This window comes from Sylvia atricapilla, chromosome Z, assembly GCF_009819655.1.
Source record: "Sylvia atricapilla isolate bSylAtr1 chromosome Z, bSylAtr1.pri, whole genome shotgun sequence".
NCBI lineage: Eukaryota > Metazoa > Chordata > Aves > Passeriformes > Sylviidae > Sylvia > Sylvia atricapilla.
In genome coordinates this window covers 79265435-79286039 of record NC_089174.1, presented here as the reverse complement: position 1 = coordinate 79286039, position 20605 = coordinate 79265435, and the positions used below count along the sequence as shown (strand labels likewise).

General features: G+C 35.2%; 1 protein-coding gene across 1 annotated transcript in view; it reads left to right on the top strand.

Moving 5' to 3' along the window:
• Nucleotides 1–20605, top strand: part of ADAMTS6 (ADAM metallopeptidase with thrombospondin type 1 motif 6) — a 138848-nt gene that overhangs the window by 92480 nt on the left and 25763 nt on the right. The window contains exons 12-17 of the mRNA XM_066339996.1: nucleotides 2067–2212; nucleotides 4432–4495; nucleotides 12283–12385; nucleotides 13438–13571; nucleotides 15327–15450; nucleotides 16683–16763. Of these exons, the coding sequence (XP_066196093.1) occupies nucleotides 2067–2212; nucleotides 4432–4495; nucleotides 12283–12385; nucleotides 13438–13571; nucleotides 15327–15450; nucleotides 16683–16763 (652 nt within the window). The remainder of the gene's footprint in view (nucleotides 1–2066; nucleotides 2213–4431; nucleotides 4496–12282; nucleotides 12386–13437; nucleotides 13572–15326; nucleotides 15451–16682; nucleotides 16764–20605) is intronic.

Genomic DNA, 20605 nt, shown 5'->3' with positions numbered 1-20605 from the left:
TTACTCAATAGTCCTAACCTCATTATAGCAGATGAGGTTGCTGTCATTCGTGGAGGAAGCGCATTTCTGCAGTCCCATTAGAAATAATGAAGATTTTTATCATTTTTAACTACTCTGACAGAGATTCTATGCGTCATTGGCTTCTAGTGAAAGATAAATTTTTACTAGAAAATTAAGAAGAGAGACAGAGGTGAGCATTAAATCCTCAGATTTAAGTTCAGTAGAAAACCCAGCATTTAAAGAAGTTTTCAGGGCAGTGTGGGAATGTGGAAGACAATGTTTGCATGACAGCAAAAATTACACACTATGGGGATTTTATACAGTTTTGGAAAAATAAAGTGGGTAAATTTCTCTAAAGTAAAGCGGGTCTATTGTCTCTATTGTTCTAGTAGTATGGAATTAAGATAGTTTACATGTTCTGTTTTATATCTGTGATTTTTTGATGTGTTTAACTTTAAATCTGAGTAGCTTGCATTTCTTAGCTTGGATCTTGATATGTTTGTAACATATGTAATGTAATTTTAATTAAATTAGTTGCTTACATTTTTACTTTTAGAAGCATTTTTATTTTTGACTTTAGCATTAAATATCTGTTAGTCCACTTTTGTGGCATCTCTGATAGCTTGTAAAAGGAGATTTTGTTGTTTGGGGAATATAATTTCTATCAATTTATCACTGTAAAGAGAAGAAAAACATTATTTTAGGCACTCCTCTAGTTTACATAAATACTTTATTCTCCATCCTTATTGTGTCATTAAAAGCATTGCAGAACATTGTGTTATTTGGATCTATCTAAACTAGCTAAAAATGTGAGTGCTCTCACTATATGGCATGAATTGAGTTATGCAGACATTCAGGGGTAGTCTAGATTTAAATGGAGGGTACAGTCCTCTGATGAAGTCCTGACTGACTCAGTAAATTTAGAACTCTGAGAAGAGGAAAAGAAAGCTTGGCTTTGGTAGACATATTACTCTGAAGGAAAGCCTGAGTCTTCCAGTAGTGCTTTACAGAGGAACAGGGATATCTGTCTGTCTGTGCCTTCTGTACATGTCTCAGTGTGTCACATTCATTTGGCTGGTTTCAGACACAGAAGTTGTTTGTATTTCATCATGGAAAGGGCCAATACTACAGAAATTCAAGGGAGTTTAAAAACAGCACTGGTTCAGCTTTTGGAAGGGAACTGTGCAGATTCAAGTCATTATAGACCTGAGTCCATGCTCAGCTCTATCACCTAAGCCTGCAGAAGTAGGAAAGGTGAGCTGCATCAAATTCCCAGTGATGCAGTAGACACCAGAATGTGATCAAAATATGGGCTCTAGGATTATTTCTGAACGGTTTAGAAAAGGTCTCTGATGAACCAAATTATAAACTTGTTTTAATGGTTAATATTTTGGGCAAATCGTCTGTCATTTTTTTATTTCTGATTCAAGTAATAATATTGCAGGGTTCAAGTGCTTGCTTGAATGAAGTACACATGTCCATTCTGCCTGGAACAAGTGGCCAGTCACTATTATAAATTGATTTTCTGTGCCATGTTTAAGGCTTCAGCATTGCTTTTATTAAGTTTGTAGTGCTAGTGAATAAAATACTGTTACAAATTCTACCTTCATTGTAAGGTCATCCAGACTTCCTTTTATAAAAAGAAATACTTTCTTAAATATACTCTCAGGGGAATTTTTCATTTTCTGTGATGAGGCCTCTACATGAATCTTCAGCAGAGGGTCTTTTACCAAACCAGGCTTGGAAATGAGTCTTAGTGTTTAAAAGAATGTAAGCAACTTCTTGTTTCTTAATTGTGAAACATTGAGGAGGCTGATGAAATAAAAAATACTTCTGGTGTGTGTTAGGGACCTATAATTCAAGACTGAGTGGAGACTTTAACAAATCACACACACCCTCACCAATGTCTAAACATGGCTAGAAAAAGTAAAATACTAGTCGTGTTATCTATACAGGGAATGCTAATGCCTATAATTGGTCATTGTCCGACCCTTATATTTTTCCTGTCCTGATAACTCTTGTCAGCCTCCAAGCTAATTCTGTGTTTCTTTTGTGAAATCTTTCAGTGGTGTTATCAGGGGGAGTGCGTACCTTTTGGCACTTGGCCCCAGAGCGTGGATGGGGGCTGGGGTCCGTGGTCCATCTGGGGAGAGTGCAGCAGGACCTGCGGGGGAGGCGTCTCCTCCTCCATAAGACACTGTGACAGTCCAGCGTAAGTAGCTAAAGTAAGCCGGAGCCAACAAAAAGACACACTTGGAAGTCGTTCAAAACTGTGGTTTCGCTTCTTATCTGTAAAAATGTTTCGCTAGTTTGCCAAATTTTGTCTTCAAAACAGCAGACAGAAATGCTTAAACAGGAGTTCACTAGACAGATGTGCTTCTAGCATTTTTGATGTATCTTATGTACTGTAGAGATAGCGGGATTTATATTTAGCAGTAACCAGAATGGTTTTCTTTATGTGATTTGTTGTTCATCAAAATATATTTAAATTATGCCTTAGAGAGGTTTCTTTTCTAGGACATATTTCCTTCAATGCACGATATAAAATAACTCAGAGGTAAATTATCAATTGCCAGTTATTTACTAAAAAAATAAACCCCAAACCCAACAAGTATTTCCAAGGTTTTCAATAAAACTGCTTACATACAAATCATAGGTAGTAATATTATATTGCATACAGTATATTTATGTGCTGCCTTGTCCAGCATTTCAGTTGTGACTTTCTACTGACTCTTAATACGATTCAGCATCTTTTTTTTCCCTGGCACTACTCTCTATTGGTCTGTTTGCCCTCTCTGAAGAGGGACCAGCTTCTCCACTGCAGCTTGATCTGTTGTATATATCTGTACTTATCTTACAATCTGTCTGCTTTCCAATGTCCTGAGCACTGTTCCAGAGAAGTTCTGTCAGGTAAGTGCTCCTCTCTGTCACTGTCTCTTCTCAAATGAGGAATGCTTATTTCTATTGCTGTTCTTTGCTGAATGAATCACTGCTCTTTTCTGTTTTGGCTTTTACCTGTTCTGATTATCTCACCACAGCTATAGATCTCCTCAGGGTAGTTGTTTTACTCCATGCTTTCTTCTTGTCATTTCTCATAATAACTATCTCAGTCACCACTGCTGGTTTTTCAGACCCTTTTTATTGAAAGTTCAATCTGTGTCTTTTGTCACTCCTTTTCTTGTCTTCTGCTCTCTGTTCACTCAGGTTATTTGTTTCTTATATCTGTGTTTTCCAAGCCAGGCTATCCACCAGCTTTCCACTGCGCTCTGCAAGACAGATACCATAATGTCACATCACTGCTACTTAAGGTGGTCTCTTTGTCCCCTCTTATTAGCAATAACTACCTAATCTGGCCAATATCACTACTTAAGGGATATAAAAGCAGAAATTATCTGTATGCATCAGTAACATGTCAGACTAGTTAGTAAGAGAATAATAATTATTTTTTTCAAAGCAGTATTTAAAAAGCCTAGTGAAATATTTGTTTGGAGCATGAATAATATCCTAAGATTTTTTTCCAGCTTCTGTCACGATGTATCTGGGTTGGTTTGATGAAAATGATTAAATTTTAAATGTTTAACAAGCACAAATGCATTTGGGAGAGAGTATGTCTGCATTAGGAAAAAAAAAAACCCCTTTTGATTATGGATGACATTTCCTGGTTAAATACTGTAATGTGAAAAATAGTATTGATTTATTTTTTTAGTTAATTTTTAATTGAAAAAGTATATATATTTTACTATGAAAGCCTCATAAAGTATTTTTTCTGTCTGCTTTCACATTGCAAGCCAAAGAGCTAATGTCTGATTAATCTTCCATATAAGTCTAAGTTAGTTCATTATTTGACCTCTTTGGAAGATAAATAGTGTCCTTGAGTAATTTGGGAATTTAACAGCCAATTATCTATGCTAATAGAAATCTGCTTACTCTGGAGTTTCCTCAGATTTACTACTGATTAATTCAAATCAGAGTCAAATTTCTAAAGTACAATATACAATCTTTCTGGTTATGAGTATAAAACCAGTCTGTTGGTTTTTAAGTAAGATGAGATGATTGAAAAAGGAAGTATCACATAGGTTGTTTACACATTTCTCATTTCAATTTTATAAAGCAAGCAAATAATTAAAACCAGCAGGTTTTTTTATTATGTTCAAAATGCAATTAAACTGTGCTGTCTGGAACTTATGGAAGCTACATTAATATTAGGAGTGAAGATTTTTCAAGTACCCAGTAATATTTTGTGTCCGCTCCACTGCAAGTCAAAGATACAATTCTTATCAAAATCTCATCTAAAAACCTGAACATATTTTTATTTTTATTTATGTAATATATATCTCTTGGACTTGTAATAATAGTAAGAATGCATTAGTATATCTCATGCAGTTGTGTTTGTTTCAGTGCATATCATAACATATAAACATGTTTTTCCAGGCCTTCAGGTGGAGGCAAATACTGTCTTGGAGAAAGGAAGCGTTACCGTTCTTGTAATACTGATGTAAGTAATTTTTGTTCCACTGTGATCAATTTGACTGGTTTATGTTTTAGCAGTATTTTTTCTCCAGTTCAGAAAGTGTATGGATTCTGTGTTTAATTGGCAAACATTCCTGTAAGGTACATCCGTATTGCAGGCACCCTCTGTGTTCTGGTAAATGTTAGGATCCTATCGTGATGTGGTGTCTAGCTAGTGCCTTTGCATTAAGGCCTGGAGTGAGTTCAACTTGAGCTTCCACAGTAAATGTGAACAAGAATCATTCCACATCAGAGCAAAAAATCTGTTTAGCCCACTGTTTTGTCTTCCAGCAGTGCCCTGTAACAGGTTTTTATGGAATAAATTACACGCTTTTGACAGGCAAGGGATGACTTTTCTATTGGTTTACCTTGTGAGTTTCCAAAAGCTGTGTGTCTGAAGATTTCTGGAACTTATACTATATAGGTGCCACATCAACTGCCCCGAGTTAAGGTATCCTCCATGAATCCACTTTTAAGTCCTCTTACACTTTTTATGCCTTTTTGACATTCAGTGCTAATGTGCTACACAATCCTCTTACACACTCTGTGCAAATATGTTGCAAAACCTGCTGTTTTGCCACCAGGTATTTTCTAGTTACTGTATTACCAGAATGATCCTGCAGTTCCTTTTTGCTGATCCTGCAGCTGAGCCCATTGGACAGCAACCCTGAAGGGGCAGGACACGGTATAAATATATAAGGTCAAATTGTGAATCTAAATTACAAATTCAAGTAACTTAAAATTCAAACCCGGAAAAAAATACACATTAATAAAGGATTTCATTAATAAGTTTCCAAGTACAATTACAGTTCAGTAGCACTGCAAACATAAAATGGATTTCCTACTATTTTAGCTTTAAATTAATATTAATTTTCATCTTAAATCAAGGAAGTTTGTAACAGGGAGGGAATCTATACCTTAAGATATTGTTTCACCTCTTTATCTTTCAATACATTCAGGGAAATATAATAGCTTATATATTGATTCTTTTTTAAAAAAATTGCATTTTTGGTCATTATTAATTATCATAATTTTTGTCCCTGCAAATTTCTCTGTGGAGTTTATTCCCCTTATTAATGAATTATTTTCCTTATTGATAACCTGTGGAGGTTGTTCTCATTATTGGCAGTATTTAAAATTTCTGAATGAAAAATTACTTTGTTACTGTTAATCACAGCTGCCCTGTTCACACAGCCAAGAAGTTGCTGCAGTGTGGTAAGAAAAACTAGAAGATTAGATCGTCCAGTATGTGCTGTGAAACTTTTCCAGTTGTCCAGCTTTCCAAATCCCTTGCACCATTCTGAAACCATGAAGATCCCTTTTTTTTTTTTTTTTCTGTAGATGCAAATCAAAGAAAAATCTTTGCATTTGTCTGTCTTGGTACAATTTTAATTTGAATGAGTCTTATCAGATTATACTCTTCAATTTATTTACCTTTCTCTTTACTTTCACTCAGGTGATCTTTTTGTAATTGGAAGATTACATAAACAGGAAACATTTTTATAGTTGAAGTTCACAAATGAAAATATTGAGTTACATCAGGAGTGTCTTTCTAATTCTTACGGCTGATAGGAAGTCCACTTTCAAATTTGACAACTGCATGATGACTGCCTACTGAAATCTGTCAGTCAATATTTAGTAAATTTTATGTGTACTGTACTGAACTATTACAACATCTTCCATGATGTTGTCTACTACTAAGTTAAGTGATTTACCAAAGTCTAAGCATGTTTTATTATTCTTTTAATTTAACTAGAAATTAAAATAAGTTTTAGTTGATAAAACTTATGCAAAAATACTGATTTATATTATTATTTATCTTTCTTTTAAATCTGTATCAGTCAAGTATCTGCTTGCTTTTCTGTTTATTTGGGATTGGTATGATGCAAATTGTAATCTAGACTATTCTATTAATCCTTTTCAAATAATGATCCTTTTACATTAGCACTGTTTCAGTTTGTACACAGTCTAAGATTCGTTAAAAAACACACACAGGCACACAGCAGCCCTCCTCTTTTAACTCTTGAAAGCTCTTGCAAAGTATTTGTCCAGACATTATTATTCAAATGTTTTATTTGTCTCCAATCTGCCACAGTAACTAGTATATAAAAATGTTTCCATAATATGTAATCCTGTTCCTTCAAAAAATACATTTTTAATGCTTTTTTATTGTTAAAGAATGATGCCATATCTACCTAGACATACCATGGAAATGTTGCTATGATTTGTTTTATTTTTATTGTATTAAATTTCTAATTGTCACTTTTCAGACAGTTTTATTCTTAGTTGGTTTTGCTTCCCCTATTTATTTATTTATTTATTACAGAGAGGAAGTTTACAGAGTCAGAGGAGGAACATACAGAAGGTCTCTGAGGAGGCCATTCAGGCTATTTCCTGGCACAAAGGCAGAACAATTCTCAATAAACCATTCTTGCCTAACCATCAGCTGATGGTTAGGCACCTGACCTGTTTGCAAATACCTCCAGTCCAGGAAATAACATTAGGATTTTTCAATAACCTTACAGTCAGTACAATTTTCATAAAATATAATGTATGTTTTTCAATCCTTTAAGATCCCTTACTCTTTTCCCAGTAAGAAGATAACTGGTATTATTCCCTAGATTGGTGCCTTTCCCATGTTTGCAGATTACTGTCATATCTGTTCTTAGTTTTCTTTACACCAGACCATCTTCATGTTGGTAACTACTGGGATCCCAAGTAGCACACACCTAGAAGCATGGTGCTCAAACCCCTGCACTAGTTGAGGCCTGTCAGAGATAGCTTGAATTTTAAGCTTAATCTGTCACCTTAGTGATGGGATTCTATTAATTCATTTTAGTGTTTTGTTAATTTTTCTTATGGCAGGGACAATGTTCATTTAGTCCAAGTTGATTCATTATGCCCAAAACACTTTCTTAAAAGTGCTGTTTAGGAGGTCACTCTTCAGCTGTGCTTTCACAGCTAATTGTTCATATGTGAGCGTAGTATTTTGCATCCATTCAAACCACTGCAACAATGAACTGAAATATTTAGAAATAACAGCACTGTATTCCAAAATACCGGTTTCCTACCTGTCCTCATGTTTCAGTCAGTAATTTTGATAAGATACTGGAAAGGGAACTTTGCATTTCATTGTCTACGTCTGAAAAACAACTGAATGCAAACTCAAGCCAAGCAGTTTGGAAATGCCATTCTTGCAGTTTGTGATCTGTTTTTTTAGCATGGCATATTTTCTGGTATGGTTTTCCAGTGTGTGAACATCTTGGTACTTACATAACTCTAAATTTACAGTCTTAATGGTTTTGACAATTCTAGTCTGTTTCTTTCATAGTAGTATTTAGCAATATTTAGGATTCTGCATCACTAAGATTCAGACACTAGTAGATTTTGTTTCAAGATTTATGTTAGTCATTAGAGCTTGACAGTTTTGATGGAATGATATGTTGATTAATGTAAGTATAAGAGCATGCAAATCTCTTAATGTTTTTATTAATAATGTGCTGTTTGTACATTTTTTCTGTCGAAGTTTCTTTTTCAGTGTCAACATTCATTGACTATCTGTAACTTTCAACATAGCCCTGCTAAAATTGCCTACTGCTCCTAAACCAAAAACTACCTCATTTTGACTTCAATTTTCTTGCAGACATGAGTTAGTTCTCTTGTCTTTGTTTTTTTTTACCATTTTAATCCTTTGGAAACAGTGCACACACTCCTACTAGACTTATTTCTCATCAAGCATTTCCAAAGCCATATATGACTTCTTAATTCAAAAGGCATCTGCTAATGGAAACATTGAGATCAGCAGAAAATAACATTAGCTAATAAGTAAGTTCTAGAAACATAAGGGTGGTAGAAAGAACACACCCATCAAAAAATTGTTTTCTACCATCAACTGCATTATCTCTAACAAAAATTACGTCTTTTTCCAACCAAAGTGTTTTTAATTTAAAAAAATGTAGTAGAATCACAAGAAACATAATTTCTCAGTTATAGTAACTAACTGATTTAAAATATTTATAAGAACGTGAATCTTAATTTGACATACATCGAAAATTATAGAAGTGCCCTTTTATATATATATATATATATATATATATATATAAAATGATGAAAAACATGGTTTGTTTACAGATTCTGGGAATGCAAATTCTGGTAATACAAACTTTAAAAATTTATTTGTTTTCAGTCCTTTCTCTTAAAAAATGTTGGTTTCTTTCGAGGGGGTGTTCCTTTCGTTATGCATGCATTCACAGATACTGTTTGTTGCTTTCATAATTTCAATATTTTCAAGCAATTTTTTTTCTGAAATTAATTCATGTGAGAAGCTGCATTTTGTAATAGTAGCTGAGTTTTAACTGTCACTCTTCTGGCTTGTTTCTCATCTTCTCTGGGGAGTTTTATAAACCTTTGTTAATAGGAAACAACAAGTTCAGTTGCTGAAATCTGCCTGACTCCAAACTCTAAGATGAACAGGTGTTGTATCAGTGTTAGTTGAATAATTTGTTAACACTTTTTAAACTCAAAACATCTTTTCTCAGGACTTTTTCAGACCTGATTTTAAGTTCTCATATGTTTGCTGGATTCTTACCTCATGATTTGCAGTCTCATTAAAGAGCATTTGGAGAATCAAGCAGTCTTTAGTTTGACAAGAGTTATCCATTGTAATATAATTGCATGAAAAAAGTGAGATATCTTACCCAATAAAGAAAAGCAGTTATTGCACATTTATGTTATGAAAAGAGCACATACACGAAGAGGTAGTACCAAAGAGATCACTCTGTAAATGCATTTTGTGGCTTACCTTGTAGTAATCATTTTGCATTTCTATACCTTAGATTTTCAGATAGTCAGAGGTAGCAGGGGATCTCAAGGACTAACTGGTCCAACATTTCTCTGCAAAAACATGGTCTGGATGAGATGGCCCAGCACCCTGTCCAGCCAAGTCAAAAGTATCCATTGGTTAGGAAACCAACACTGTTCTGAGGAGATTATTCCAATGGCCAATTGTTCTCATTGAGAAAACCTTCTCTTCTATGTTCTGCTCAGGAACTGTATGCATTACATATTCTCTATGTGATTCCTTTTGTAAAAGAGAGAATCTCCATCTTCTCTGTAGCCACCCTTCAAACACTGTAACATGGGGATAAGGCCTCCTCCAAGCCTTTCTTTCCCAAGGCTGAACAAACCCAGTTCCCTCAGCCATTCCTCTCAGCCTTCCCAGCCCTGTGACTGCCTCTGTGGCCTCCTCTGGACCCTCTCCAGCCTGTCCACATCTGTGTTGTGCCAGGGGCCAAAACTGAACACGGTATTCCAGGTGTGTCCTGACAAGCACTGTGTGGGGTGGGGTAAGGACTTCATCTCTGCTGCCCTCGATGGAGCCACCCAGGATGTGTTCCCTTCCTGTGCTGCAGGAGCACACAGGTCACTCAGAAGGAGCTGAGCCCACCAGGAGCACCAGGCCCCTTCCCAGAGAGCTGCTCCCAAGCTGGGTAGATCCCAGCCTGGGCTGCACTCCTGGATTATGCTTTCCCAGGTACAAAACCTTACTGTCCTCACTGAACTTGTCCTCGCTGAACTTCACAATGTTCTCATTAGCCCACTATTCCAGCTTATCCAGGTCTTTCTGCATGGTGGCTCTCCCTTCACAGGTGTCCACTTCCTCAGACAGTTTGCTACTATTGCAAAATTTCACCAGGATACACTTGATCTCATCCTCTAGATCACTTTAGAAAATAAACAGTGCTGGGCCCAGTATCAGTCCCTGGGGATAACCTTTGTGCCAGGCTGTCAGTTTGAAGAGAAGTGATTGACCACTGCCCTGGGTCAGCCAGGACCCCACCCACCCTACAGACCCCTTGTCCAGGCCATAACACAACAGCTGCTCCAGGAGGAGGCTGTGGGAAGCAATACTGAGAGCCTGGAGACATCCAGGCAAGCAATGTCCACCACGCAGCCAACAGAAACTAAGCAGGTAACTGTACTGTAGAAGGCAACCAGGTTGGTCAAGCTCAGTTTTGAATGCATTTCTTGAGATCATAGCCTTTAGTTTAACCTCCTATTGGATATTGGTGAGATACTAAAAAAAGATAGGAAAATTAGGTAGCAAGACTACATCTCAAACACCAGATAGTGAAGGATGTTTTTTGGAGTATAAAAAAGAAAATCTTGACCCTTCTTTACTCATCTTCATATTTTATAATTTTGTCCTAGTATACCTATTTAGATGCAGGGTTTCATTATGGACATGATTTACATTAACTTGTAAGGAGAATAATTCAGTACAATCAAAATACCAGTTCTGTAGATCAGGAGCTGAGCAATTGGGACTGAATTGGGAGTGAAGTGACCAGTACCAGAGAGATTCAGGCTCTAGCTTTGAGGGATGTCAAGACTGATCCTTCTGCTGCTTGGAGAATGTGATGCAAAGAGGCAAATTTAATTTGGGTTACTATGAAAAACACCCTAAAATTAATTTTAAATTTTTTTTTGTTGCTATTTTGAATGCTTGTTGTTATCTGAAGGATTATTGAATAAAAGTAGTTGCACTACTGTGTTCTCACCAGCTAATGCATTGTAATTTAAAATGTATTTTTAATTAGGATGTAATAGAGTAATAAAGTAAAAAAAAAAATGATTACTGTCTAATGTCTAGTGTTTTAATTTATATTGCTTCAGAGTAGCAGAAAAAAATTAAAGCTGCTGAATCATATGACAATAGGATGGCTATCATGAGATCTTGATTAATGTAAATGAGAATCATAATTGTGTTTATATTTGCTTTGTGGGATAAATTTTTAGAAAATTTTCACCTGAATGCATTTCAGATTCCTGGGAAGTGCTATCTGGTTTAGGTACACAGGAAGACAAGAAAAATGCCATAAAATTGACTCTTCTCTTGCTCATAAAGCAGTAGTATTTATTAACACTTCTGATGTCTGTAAAACCTTTTCTCTTTCAGTCTAAACAGAATTTTAATCTGTGTTTTAAATACTTTGTGATGAAGCTTGCAATTTCAGCAGGTTCTTAAACATTGATAACAATGTTTAATGAAATGAAGGTATATTCAAGATTACTTTGAATCTGCTGATGAAAAATGTTATAAATAGCAAAGAATTCTATTTCTCCTGTAATTCTTTCCAAGATTAATTTTACTTAAATCTGTTCTCATTCCAAGTAAAAATGTTACTTCATAGTTTTGTAATTGTTAATGTAAAGCAATGAAAAGTTAAATGAAAATTTTCATTTCTTCATGCGTGGAGACTGGTAATTAGATCCAGGCATGCTATCTCTTCTCTTTCTCAGCCTTAAAAAATACTTTTGTCAAGACTACAAGTAAGTAGGAGTGATATAGTTCCGTAGAAATCTTTTTTTTTCTTGATGTTTTAATAATGTGTCAGTACAACTAACACTGCTTAGTACAGTATAATTGAACCTACAGCTCCAACCAAATTTTTTTCCAGCTGTTGTTAATGTGTTTATAAGAAGGTAGCTGATGGATTGATTATGACACATAGTTTGACAGGATTCTGATTTTCCAGTTTTATGGAAACTGTTATGTAACACTTACCTTTTTTAAAATTACTTCAGCTATTTCATACCAGCTTAAGATTGCAAATGAGCATTTCAACTGTAAAGTAACAAAGCAAGCGCCAGAGTCAGAGCCACAAGGCAAAACCTAATCACTTGCATGATTGTGTTTGCAGTATAAACATCTAAGCATTGCCTTTCATGTTTATATTTGGAATTAATTAACTGTTCTGTGTCATTTTTTAGCCGTGTCCTTCAGGTTCTCGTGATTTTAGAGAGAAGCAATGTGCGGATTTTGACAATATGCCTTTCCGGGGAAAGTATTATAACTGGAAACCCTACACTGGAGGTAATGGTTAGCATTGCAAGACCTTTATCATATGTGATGATTTTGAAATTATATAAACGTTGTATAGAGGGTAGTGTTTGTAGTACAATGTTTTGACTAAAACAGCATGAGCTAAGATTTTTAACCTTGTACTTTGGTCGGTTGCTGCTAGTGTTACTGAAAAGCAAAATTTATTTATTCTGGTAGATTTTGTTTTGGTGTCAAGGAGAGTCAGCATCATTGTAGAGACTCCACTTTAAAATTATGGAGGCATTCTCCACCTGTGCCTGTGCTAGAATTATTTCATAGGTGATTTGCAAGTGCCTCTTATGCTCCTGTGATGAATTTTGAATTAAATAATCTCACAATATATTTTTCTTTCCTAAAGTTGAACATATTAGGAAAATGAGAAAGAAGTAAAAGCATATATAGGAGTCTCTAAAGATTACTTCAATGATTACATTATTTATAGTATCATAATTTATTTTTTTTTCCTATGCTAAAGTTGGAGGGTATAACTTGTGGTTTTTTACACTTTATTGACCTGAATAAAATGATTCACCTTTTTTTTTTTTTTTCAGTTTAACAGCTTAAACAGTTTAACAAACAGGTTTTTTTGATTAAAAGGCTAAGAAAAGGTCATCATGATCATGTGGTGTGAGTTGTAGTGTAGTTCAACAGGACTAAATTCTCAACTGAAATTTCTGATCTTGGTTTTGATATACTTCTAGCATTACACCTGTTGCTATTCTTGCTTTTCAAATAGTCAAATGATACCCTTTTTGTTTTGAATTGTTCAATAATCATTAGGACTATACTAGCATAACGGCATCGTTATGAGCCCTGCCATCCTTGTCATATCTTACTGTGTGAAACAATCCTTTTTGCAAAAGAGAAGTGAGAAATGAGAAATCATTAAGGGGAAGTTAAATGAAGTGTGTACCTTGTATATGTCAGGCATGAGATAAGATTGTAAATTGCAGATCTGTTTATGTGTAACAGTTTTAACTAAACCTTAACTTTTTAAGGTTACTATTAATTTTTTTTCCCCATCATTTGATTTTGTTGTCCAGGTGGGGTTAAACCATGTGCATTGAACTGCTTGGCTGAAGGGTATAATTTTTACACTGAACGTGCTCCTGCAGTAATAGATGGGACTCAGTGCAATGCTGATTCACTGGATATCTGTATCAATGGAGAATGCAAGGTTACAAACGTTTTATAAAGTACTTGAGGATTACTTTGTTGTGTCTGCTCTCACCTGTATTTAGTTATGGTACTTGTATATTACATGAAAGGGAAGGTTGACAGGTCAAGTTGTTAATAAAAGTGTAAGATTGAAACAAAAAGCTAAAAAAGGTATTGCATAAAATAGACAAATAATTTGAATTTCAGTGATTTCTCACAGACATTAATAGAATCTGCCATTTTTTATTTTTTCTTGCTTGATGGTTTCTGTAGAAGAATTGATGGAAATGGCAACAGAAGATGAACAGGTTCCTTGCACTCTTCCAAAGCCTGTTCCATCATTTCAGCTAGAACATTACTCTGGCTGAAAACCACTAAATGTGAACATATTAATCTGTTAAACTAGTTTCATCCTCTTGCAAAAAATCATGCTGTTAATATAATTGAAACAGAAAGTTGTCACTATTGCCCTATGGTTCTAGAAAAAAATCTATAGTGATGCAAGTATTTGCCATTTACTAAAAATCTGATTATCTTCTAATATTCCAATAGAACTGCATTACAAGAATTTCAGTAGGATCAGGGTTCTGTGCCATATTTTTTGGTTATTGGCATTCCGCTGTTTTCTCAGTTTAGCAAAGCATTTATTTGTGTACTTAGGTCTAGATATTTGAAAAGTACTGGTGACTCTGAAAATTATTTCATTTTAACAAAATCACTGACATAACTAAAGCTTAACTTAATGCTGAACTTTTTTGCTAAATGGAGGGCTGAAGATGTATGTTTATTGAATGACATAGTCATATCAAAAGCTTTTGCCATATTTTAGTAAACTGATGAAAAGATTCTTAAGTTGAGAATGAACTGTGAAGAAAGTTGGGTATCTGTCATCTAAACGAATCAGTAAGTCAAAACTTAAATAGTTAAAATACTAATATTTTGTCAGTTATTGAAAGTATTTTAACTTCCCTTATGATGTGTGCATTAGCTGTTTACAAGATGGCAAATAAAACTGCAAGACAGGAAACAAAGACAGCTAGACAGTTATGAATCTACCTTCTTCTTCTTATGAATCCTGGAAAAAATATTGGCAAGCTGCAGTCTTTATTCTGTTTACAACCTACTTGTTTCATCCTAATTTTTTATTCTTTTCCCAAAGGTTCTTTGTTTTCATTTATTTTAGTTTTTTTTTTAATCTGATGCAGCATGCAATTCAGTTTTTCGCTGTGTTTCATTCTGCATTTATTCTTACTGTGAAGTCATTTACACTCTACATTCTTAATTGCAAAAATTGCAGGTTTTCCCTGCCATATGTGGGAATATGGTCTATGAAGCTGTAATGCCTTAAGAATATGACTTATGCTGTCTAAGTGTTTATGGATCACACAGCAGATGTTTACCTTAAAAAAGCAATATAGAAGTACAGATGGCATGAGGCTGTTGTAATATCAAATAACAACATCAGTAGTCATTTATTGATAAGTATAATAATTGTGTTACATGCAGCACATTGTAAAATCCCTTCCTAGAAGTCACAGTAGAAATGCAAGGTTCTTATTAATCACGATTTGATAACAACCCAAAATGCGAATTCTTCTTCTTTTTTATCTCCTTTCATTGTTAAGTGAAAACCCACTTAAAGTACTGGTTATCAACAACAGAGTAGATAGAGAACTGAATATCTCACACTTGAGAGAAACACTTCAAAGAAACTTTAGAAATAATGGTGCACAACCATCGTCGTGTTAAAATATTTGTTCTTACCTGTTCTCAGCATGTAGGTTGTGATAATATTTTGGGGTCTGATGCTAAGGAAGACAGATGCCGTGTTTGTGGAGGAGATGGGAGTACATGTGAAGCCATTGAAGGTTTCTTCAATGATTCATTGCCCAGAGGAGGTATGTACATGTGTGTCCATTCCATTGCACAATGCTTTTAGATGACTCCTTAGCAAATACCAGTGCTGCCATTCCTAGTGTGGCATTGCTGCAGGTCACTTTGACTCTGTGTGCCTATTGTTTCCTTTTTTTTGAGTGTTAGTTTGGATTTACTCCAAATGCAACAATGTGATTAATTACTGAATGCTTAGTTCTGTTAGTGAAGGGGTTTTTTTGTTATTGTTTTGTTATGGCAATGTGTTAATAGTAATGCTGTGTATTATTTTACGGTGTATGGTAGAATCTGATAGTCATGCATGAAATTTTAGAATAGCAAGAATACAGAAGAATCTCAGAAGTTCATCACATTAAGAATTCAGGAAATATATGTAGACTATTATTTTAAAACTTAGCTGAAAAATTATTAATCTTGTAGTTTTAGCATTACCAGATGTTTTTGATTCCATAATTAAGGAAAAGGAGTGATGCACTAAAGTTAGTTCTGTCCAATGGGGGACCAGTAAGATTATAGTGGTCTGGACCATTTGACCCTCTGTGAGGAGAGGTTGAGAGAACTGGACTTGTTTAGCCTGGAAAATCCCCTGATTTTTGAGAACCTGGTATGAGCTTTCCAATACTACGAGGAGGTCATGGTGAAAATAGAGCCAGGCTCTTTGCCCTGGTGAGTACGTGGTGGGAGACAAGACAGTAGCTATAAACTGATAGAAGAAAGGTGACTAACCAAATGGAAGAAAAAAATGTTTCCTCAGGAGGACAGTATAGCAGTGGATAAGATTTCCCAGAAAGGTTGTAGTTTCCATCTCTGGAGTTTTTCTCTGGTCTCCTGACCCAGCAGGATAAAGCTCTGAGTAACTCAATCCAGTCTCTTAGTTGCACCTGCTTGTTGCAGGAGGTTGGACTAAATGACTGACTGAAGTCCTCTAACACTTGAATTATCCTATGATGCTAAAGACATTTTAAATGTTTTTTACTTAAGATACACTGTTGCAAAAACTTCATTAGCAGTTAAAAAAAGGAATTTCTGAATACTTTAGTTCTTGCTGTCAATTAAAAAATTTTGTTTGAAGTTCAGAGAGTTTTCCTTTGTATCTGAAAGAAAATGATCAAGTACATTTGAATCCCATATCTCATACTAATTTTTAGTTGTAAGTAATTAATTAATGGTTAGTTTAATTACTTAAAATGGATGAAAGTAAAAAAAACACCAAATGATATTTTTCTTTGTCTTACAGGATATATGGAAGTGATTCAAATTCCAAGAGGTTCTGTGCACATTGAAATAAGAGAAGTGGCAATGTCAAAAAACTACATTGGTAAGAGCGCTCTCTATATAGCAGATAGTTATTAAGATGCCAGAGTTTATATTGTGATTTGGAGGTACATTTTCTGGATTGGCCAAACCTTATCCACAGTAGAAGCAACAGAGGGAATAGTTAGCTGCTAATACAACTAACTTGTGATCAGACAGTTAATAGTTAGTTAGAGTGTATTCTCTTTGATGGAGTTATTGAAATACACAACATGTTTCTTCCTTGTCCATTCAGTGCAAAATCATGCCAACTTCACTTTGAAGTGTTAGAGTTGAACTGAAGCAGATGGGGAAATGATGCTTAATGTAACGAAATAAAATACTTGGTAACAAGGAAATAAAACTCAAATAATCTCCTGTCCCGCTGTGAAGTAGTGTCTTCCATCTGGAAAATCTCTTGGGGTATTAAACTGTTTTAAAACACAATTTTATTTCATCAGCAGCCGTAGTTACTTAAATGCTAATAGTTCTGTGTCTTTACTTCAAGGGAATTCAGTGTATCAATTGCACAGCACTAGATACCATTCCTGGTTTATAGGTAAGAATATAAGGTGCAGAAACACTATGGTGATAGTTGAAATAGTTCAGGAAGCCTACTATAAATCACAGAATCAAATTCAGATTCCCAGATTCTTACTCATTTCTTGAGAGACTGTTAAGTGTGCTTTCTGGGTTTTTTAATACTGGTATTTACGAATCTGGCTTAGTCAAAGTCAAGACAATGTGCGTTGATGTAAGTTTATGTACCTTGGTTTGCATGGCAGTCTGACAGTGGTACAAGTCAGAACAGTTTCTTAGTCAGAAATAGATTAGAGGGGTGATTAGTTGTGCAGCAAACTAAGAAATTAACACTAGCAAAAGCTATTACCTGTTTAGGCTGTAAAACAGTTGCTGAGGCTACTTATTTCAGTCTCTAGTTTGTGTGCTTGGTAAATAACACTAACATGTTAGAAGGTATTGTGATGTCTGTGGGTGCAAACCATTAATTTCTAAGTGATTATATTGACAATAATGGCACTTTTTTTCTGCCTGCCCCCACCCTTCTGTAATTCAGCAGATAGTCAACCTCCCTCATTCTGCAGGATTAATAACACTACCAGGAATTGAGTGATTATTATTCTTTCAGCATCACACTCTCCAAAGTCCCTCCCCCATGTCAAAATATGCCACCTGTAAGTTTGCTTCTGTATCCTGTGCTGAGTTTCATTCAAACAGAGCTGGTGTCAGGGAGTCATGCTATGTAGCCTGTCATGGTTATTTTCTGCTGAGAACTCTGTAATTGACAGCTGAAAAACAGAACAATGAGGCTGCTACAATTGATTGTTATTCCTCCACAAGAATAGAGCAGGGGAGAGAGATCTGGAAAAGCATTTTGATTGGCACCATCTGAATTAAGTAAATGAAAAATGCAATTTTTTTTTGTTTAAATAGAAAATACATACAACGTCATTGATATATAATCTGGCCACAGATATAAAAATGTAAAGTTGTAAATAAATGTTTTTTCATGTGCTTATCACAATTTCAAAGGATTCCTGGGCTTTCAGGCTCTCTCCTCCCTTGCTTGTTTCATGCCACAGAGCCCTGACTACAAAATGGGGGTCTTCCTCTCCTTTACTAGTTTCTTGTGTTTCCAGCTTTCAAAAGTGCCATTATATCCATTATACCTTATGGGGTATATTGTTCAGTGAGTGCAAACCAGATCTCTATTTTAGGATATCCAGTTTCTGCAGAAAGGAAGACTTTGGTTTGTCTGCTCCCTTAAACAAACTAGTCAAGCAGAATTGATAGCTAAAATGATTTTATTGTGTTAAAATATATAACCCAAGGGTATTGTTTTATGGATGTTTCTTTATGGCAGTGTCAACTTCACAGCTCCTTCTTTGTCTTTATGGAATATTCCCTGTTGTTCCAGGACAGCTGTTTGTGTGGCTGGACTCCGAACGAGATTAGAGAACTAATCTACTGAAAATAGCCATTTGCACATACTATTATACATTCTCTGACATGCAGTGCTGCTGAATACATGATCACAGTCTAAGAAATCAATTTCTCCACAAACCTTCTCAGTTTTGTAGTAGTCAACCTGTTCTATTTGGAGATATCCCAGCTTTTTGCAGAGTATTGGACTAGATGACCTTTAAAGGTCCTTTCCAACACAGACTATTCTGTGATTCTAACATAACAAAAAAATAAACCCTTCTTCCTCTGAAGTTTTCCCACTGGCTCCTTTATTCAAACTCAGGCTTTCAAATTAGCTGACGAAGAATATCCCATAGATCCTTAAACTAGAAAGCCGTTACTTTGAAATCCATGACCTCAAATTTGGAGTGCAGTTAAACAATTCAGTTAGTTCAGTTAGCAACTGTGCTCTCTCCCCTTGATCTGGCTGATCATTTTTTCACCAGTATTGCGCCTAGTTATGTGACAAAATTAGTCAAACGCCCATTTCTGCAGCTGCATGAATAGTACAGTATTTTAACTGATTTCTGTAACAGAGAAATCATCAGCAACAAAACTCTCTATGTTCAGAGCTGCAGAAGAGACTGCATATTTAGTAGTGCTGTTATCTTCCCTTAAATGGCTTGATCCAGGGTGACACCTGGCTTTATATTCCTCTTATGCTGATTTTCTGTGGGCTTCCTGCATTTCAGGTTCTCATAAATTATTTGATTATGAACATGAGCATTGCCCCTTCTCTCATATGCTGCTAGCATTATGCCACTGCATAATTTTTGTCATGTAATTACTGGACTGCTATTCACAAATGTGGCCTTCACCTGTGCATAACAACTGACATTAGGTAAATGTACTTAGAGGATGAAAACACATTTTTCTTTGGCGGTCAGGTAGAAAATTAACTGCTTTGCCTCTGGATGTGTATTAGTTTAAGTGCATATAATTTAAGCATATATAACATACATATGTTGATTCTCAGACCTTATGGTGCTAATGGAAATGGGTACTAATGTCTGCTGAATATCACAGTCACCAGTAGAACAGTATTGCCTCTCTCACTATCTCCTGCTCACATGAATGCTCCCTGATCTGTTTTAGACAACTTAAGCATCACAGAGGCATTTTCCCTAACTGTTTAAGGTAAACTAACTGTCCACACACATGTAGTTGAGAGTAAAATGTCAGAAAACTGAAGTTGTCTTAGTCCTTAGCATTATGATGTGAAGTTTTCCCCTATACAGTAAAATCAGTTATTTGTCTCAATGCTCTTTGACTATGGGGTTCCAATCATCATTTTTCCTTCAAGAACATTATCTATTTTAAATAAATAAAATATGTAAAACTTGGTAATCTTGACCTTAAATCAAGAAGTCAATATTTAATTAACTGAATAGTCAATTTAAGATACAATGTCAGTTTCATATTTAGGAACTTAATGTAATGTTATTAATAAAATATCAAATTCAAATCCCTGAATTTGTGTGCTTACCCTTCCTAATGGTTGGTTAGCTATGAAATTTCTGTTTTATCTACAGTACTTCCATGTTTTAAGGCACTGAATTAGGAAGGAAAAAATATTTTATCAGATTAAGTATCTAATATTTCAGTCTGCAGTAGAAATATCTTGTATTTGTGCTTTAATAAGGCAAAAAAAGGAAGTAGTGGACATAGGCAACAAAGCAACAGCTGACTGGTACAATACATCAGACTCAATGTTCCTTCTGGGTTTTTTTCTCTGCATATTCTCTGTAATACTTATTCCATACCCCAGCTTCTTCATTTTAAAGATGAGGTTGATAACTGATGATACATTTCAGATAAATTTTCATGTGTCTCATGTAATTCAGAATACATTGCACATGGAGTCAGTTTTAAAGTTGAAGATAT